We start from the raw sequence: 5,581 nt of genomic DNA, 5'->3' as shown, positions 1-5,581 counted from the left end.
TCCAGAAAAAATCTTGTTAGAAAAGTTTTACATGGGTTTGGATCCGTTGAACCAATCCATAGCAAAGAATGCTGCGGATGGATCTTTTATGGATAAAACATTCACAAGGATCACACAAATTCTCGAAAAGATGGCAGAACACAATCAAGCTTGGAACTCGGAAGATACCACGGGTGGAATTGCATACGGTACTCCCTCTTTGACCAACATGATTAAGGAGAATCAAGAGAGATATCAAGTAATTGCTAGTCTTGCCACAAACATTAATGTGTTAACCAAGATGTTCACTGAAAACCAAACTAAAAAGGTAAATGCTGTGAAAGATGTGCAACCCTGGTCAATCGAAGATTGCGAGGAGGCGAATTATGTCCATAATTCTCAAGGTGGTTATCGCCAACATAATCAATGGAGGCCTAACCTGCAAGGGCAAGGCCATCAATAGTGGCGCAATGATCAAGGTGGATCAAGTCAAGGTAATTGGAGCAATAACAACAACAACTATGCAAACCGGAGTTCAAACCCCTATGTTCCACCAAAGGGGCAATACTCTAACTCCTCGCATTATAAGAAAGGTTTTTCAAGTGAGTCCAAGTTGGAGAGAATGCTTGAAAGAATATTGCAAAATCAAGAAAGAGGCGACACTACAATGAAAAACATGTCCGAACTTGTGGGGTCACACACCGCATCCATACAAAAGCTAGAAATGCAAATGAGAGATTTGTCAAGAGAGCATAACCCAAAGCTGAATGGCACACTCCCAAGTGACACAATTGCAAACCCTAAAGGAAATGGGAGTGGTCCAACTTCTCATTGCATGGCAATCACCACGCGAAGCGGTAAGGTACTTCAAGGAGGAAACGAAAAAATTGTTGGAGTAGATGATCTTGAGCAAGAGGTTGAAGCACAAGTCGAAGTGCCGATTGTTATTGAAGTTGAAAAGCTCCCAAAAGGAGTAAAAGTCCAAGAAGAAAATCATGAAAAGGTAAAGATGAAAGAGGCACCAAAAGATCTAGCACAAATTCCTAGACCTTCCCCTCTGTTCCCTCAAAGACTTTCTAGGAAGGTTGATGATAGCAAATTCGAGAAATTTTATGACATTCTCAAGCAATTGTCGGTGAACATACCATTTGTGGAAGCCTTTCAAGAGATGCCAGGTTTTGCTAAATACTTAAAGGACTTGATAACCAAGAAAAGAACCACCACGAATGAAGTAGTGAATGTTACTCACCCGGTTAGCTCCATTATTGCAACAACCACCGTTGAAAAGAAAGAAGACCCGGGAGCATTCACCATTCCATGCACTATTGGCTTGCGAGATTTTGCAAGGGCTCTTTGTGAAAATGGGGCTAGCATTAACTTGATGCCTCTTGCCATTTACAAGCAAACGGGGTTAAGCATGCTGAGACCTAAAAGCATGAGATTGCAAATGGCCGATCGTTCAATCAAAAGACCAGTGGGAATTATTGATGATGTCCTAGTGAAAGTGGGAAAGTTCCTCTTCCGGCCTATTTTGTAATCCTTGACTGTGCCGTTGACATATAAATCCCTATCATCTTGGGGAGGCCATTCCTTGCTACCGGAAGAGCACTTATGGATTCGAAACGAAATGAAATCAAGTTCCGAGTTAATGATGAAGATGTCACCTTCCAAGCAAGTAAGGGTATGAAGTTTCCACATGCATATGAAGGCATATCAGTCATTGATGTTGTTGATGAGGTAGAGGACGCAAGTGAAATAAAGATGGAAGAAGAATGCCTAGCTGAGGCTTTGGCGGCGATATTGGTAAATTTCAATGGTGAAAACATGGAGGGGTACTTGGAATCGATGAATGCATTAGAAGGACGTGGGTCTTACACTTACGCACCAAATTAGCTTTCTCTTGACTTAGAGAATAGAGCCACTCCCCCAGCAAAGCCTTCAATTATTGAGCCGCCACAACTTGAACTCAAGCCACTTCCACCACACTTAAGGTATAAATTTCTTGGCTCTAATAATACTTTACCGGTAATCGTTTCTTCCTTGTTGAATGAGGTGCAGGTAGATCATTTATTGAATGTCCTATGGGAACATCAACAAGCCATTGGGTGGACAATAGCGGACATTCGAGGGATTCCCGTCAGAATCTGTGAGCACAAAATACAATTGGAGCAAGGAAGCAAACCTAGTGTGGAGCACCAAAGAAGGTTAAACCCGTCCATGAAGGAGGTGGTGAAGAAGGAAATCATCAAGTGGTTAGACGCCGAGGTAGTCTATCCCATTGCCGATAGTTCTTGGGTGAGCCCGGTGCAATGTGTGCCAAAGAAAGGAGGCATGACCGTTATCCAAAATGAGAAAAATGAGCTCATCCCAACAAGGACTGTGACCGGATGGAGAGTTTGCATGGACTATCGGAATCTCAACAGTGCCACTTGCAAAGACCATTCCCCTATGCCTTTTATTGATCAAATGCTTGATCGGCTAGCGGGAAGGTCATTTTATTTCTTTTTGGATGGATACTCCGGCTAAAACCAAATCAACATTGCATTGGAAGATCAGGAGAAGACAACATTCACATGCCCATATGGGACTTTTGCTTTTAGCCGGATGCCATTTGGGCTATGCAACGCTCCGGCTACCTTCCAACGGTGCATGATATCAATTTTCTCGGACATGGTGGAAGATTTCCTAGAAGTGCTTATGGATGACTTCTCTGTAGTGGGTGATTCCTTTGAGAATTGTCTTGAAAACCTGAGACAAGTGATCAAAATATGTGAAGAAACAAACCTTTTACTAAATTGGGAAAAGTGCCACTTCATGGTGGATGAGGGCATGCCGGCTTCTATAGGCATTTTATCAAGGACTTCTCAAAAATTGCAAACCCCATGTGCAAGCTCCTTGAAAAAGATGCTACGTTCGTATTTGATGAAAAGTGTCTCAAAGCATTTGAGGAGTTGAAAGAAAATCTCACCACGGCACCTATTATTGTCACACCGGATTGGTCTCTTCCATTTGAAATCATGTGTGATGCCAGTTGTGTAGCCATTGGGGCGGTGCTTGGTCAACGACATTGTCTATGCTTTTGAAAAATTTCGGGCCTATTTGTTAGGATCCAAGGTGATAGTCTACACTGATCATGCTGCTCTTTGCTATCTTATGGCAAATAAGGATGCGAAGCCAAGATTGATTCGATGGGTCCTTTTGTTGCAAGAGTTTGACTTTGAAGTCAAGGATCAAAGAGCCCTTCTTGTTTCATATTTGTGCCGACAACATCATTCGGCGATGTGTTCCGAAAGATGAAGTAATGCCAATTCTCAAAGCATGCCATGACTCCCCGGTTGGGGGTCATCATGGAGGAAATCGGACGGCCACGAAAGTGATTGAATGTGTCTACTATTGGCCATCTATCTACCATGACGCGAATCAAATGGTCAAGGCTTGTGAGAAATGTCAAAGGCAAGGATCAATCTCTAAAAGGCATGAGATGCCTATGAAGTTTGCAATGGAGGTCGAGATCTTTGATGTATGGGGGATTGATTTCATGGGTCCCTTTGTGAGTTCTTGTGGCATGAAATATATCTTGGTGGGAGTGGACTATGTCTCCAAGTGGGTTGAGGCAATCGCCTTGCCCAACAATGAGGCAAGGAGTGTGACCGCATTCTTAAGGAAGAACATTTTCACGCGGTTTGGTACTCCCCGAGCCATCCTTAGTGATGGCGGTTCTCATTTCTACAACAAGGCTTTCACCGGGCTGCTCGAAAAGTATGGCGTAAAGAACAAGGTGGCCATGCCTTATCATCCTTAGTCGAGTGGTTAAGTTGAAGTTTTCAACAGAGAGATTAAAAACATCCTAGCAAAAACTGTCAATGCAAACAGGACCGACTGGTCAAGAGCTAGAGGATGCATTGTGGGCATATCGCATCGCATTTAAGACTCCCATTGGCACCTCACCGTATCGGTTAATCTTTGGTAAGGTGTGTCATTTGCCCGTGGAGATTGAACACAAAGCCATGTGGGCTCTGAAAAGGTTAAATCTTGGCTGGGCTGAAGCTGCTAATCTGAGAATGACACAACTCAACAAAATGGAAGATTTCCGTCTCCATGCCTATGAGAGTGCAACCATGTATAAGGAACAAATGAAGTTTGTTCATGACAAGAATATCTTGAAATGGGAATTCAAATCTAGCGACTTGGTCTTGCTCTTCAACTCGAGACTCAAGTTATTTTCGGGCAAACTCAAATCCAAATGGTCTGGCCCATTTAAAATTGTGAATGTATCCCCTTACGATGCTATTGAATTAGAGTCGGAAGACGGACTTCGCACTTTCAAAGTAAATGGACAACAGGTTAAGCATTACCTGGGCATAACAGGAGACAAGCACTTGATAGAGCAAATTTCTCTCAAGGATAGTTCGACCCCCACCACTGAGTAGCCCAAAAGGGGACCAACATCGTCATGCCGCGACGTTAAAACAAGCGCTTCTTGGGAGGCAACCCATGTGTGGTAAAATTATTTTTTTTAGTTATTATTATTTTAGTTGTGAGTGATTTAATAGGTTGACGTGTGTATTAGAGTGCAGGTAGCCCAATTTACCATGAAATAGAGTGCAAAGACTAAAGCAAAAAAATGGTGGATCAGGGGCTTTCGGCAACTATGCGGTCGCATAATGACTTTGCGAACCGCATAGTTGTCGCAAATACGGTCAGAGAATTTGGGGAACTTGGGTATGAAAACTGCGGTAAGAGTTTAAGTTATGCGGTCTGCATAGACGTTATGCGACCGCAGAATTCATCGCAGAATGGAGGTAAAATAACTCAGCTCTAAACGCATCGCATAACACATATGCGACCGCATAATGAGTTATGCGACCACTTGCCCACCGCAAAACGTCCAGGTATAAATCCCTAATCCTTCGCATACTGTCAATCCCACTCGCACACGAACACTTAACAACTCTCACAAAATAAAAAAAAACACAAAAACAAAAGAAACGAAAGAAAAGCCAAAAACATTTTAATCACGCACACAGATCACATATCAAGGATCAGAATTAAGGAATTTACCTTGCTCATAACTCAGATTTCACCTTTGTCTTGCTACGATATCTGGTATGTGACTCTTTCACTTTTGTTTTCATTTTTATTTTTATTTATCTTCTTTTTCTTGTGGATTAATAAGGATAATAGACATAGAGATTAAAAGGAATATGTTTTAGCAAATCATATGATAAGATGAACACTTATCTAATAGACGACGATATTACCTATAAAACACTTATACTTTATATACTAAAAGACATTAATAATGATGTAAGAAGAATAATCTATGAAAAAATATTAGCCTTTGAAATAACAGAAATAATAGACCAAAATTGGACAGAACTAATCATACCAGAAACAGATTTATATGAACTAGACCTATATTTTGATAGCATATAATGAATCATACATATCTACAATACTGGCAACAAACTACAGAAAATATAAATTTACTAAAAAATCTAATAGAAAATAATATAGAAGACTATCAAAGAACCCAAGATATAAAATATATAGAATATGTATTAGAATGCATATCAGAAATAATTAGACTAATTTCACTACA

General features: G+C 41.0%; 1 protein-coding gene across 1 annotated transcript; it reads left to right on the top strand.

The window, feature by feature from the left end:
• The first annotated feature begins 3,842 nt into the window (after positions 1-3,842).
• On the top strand, positions 3,843-4,409 carry LOC107775102 (uncharacterized). The gene has a single exon (XM_016594783.1). It carries the CDS (start codon positions 3,843-3,845, stop codon positions 4,407-4,409), a length of 567 nt encoding a protein of 188 aa, XP_016450269.1.
• The last annotated feature ends 1,172 nt before the right edge of the window (positions 4,410-5,581 follow it).

This window comes from Nicotiana tabacum, chromosome 15 (assembly GCF_000715075.1).
Source record: "Nicotiana tabacum cultivar K326 chromosome 15, ASM71507v2, whole genome shotgun sequence".
Taxonomy (NCBI): Eukaryota; Viridiplantae; Streptophyta; class Magnoliopsida; order Solanales; family Solanaceae; genus Nicotiana; species Nicotiana tabacum.
The sequence above is the reverse complement of the archived record's forward strand: the minus strand, read 5'-3'. Positions and strand labels throughout refer to the sequence as shown.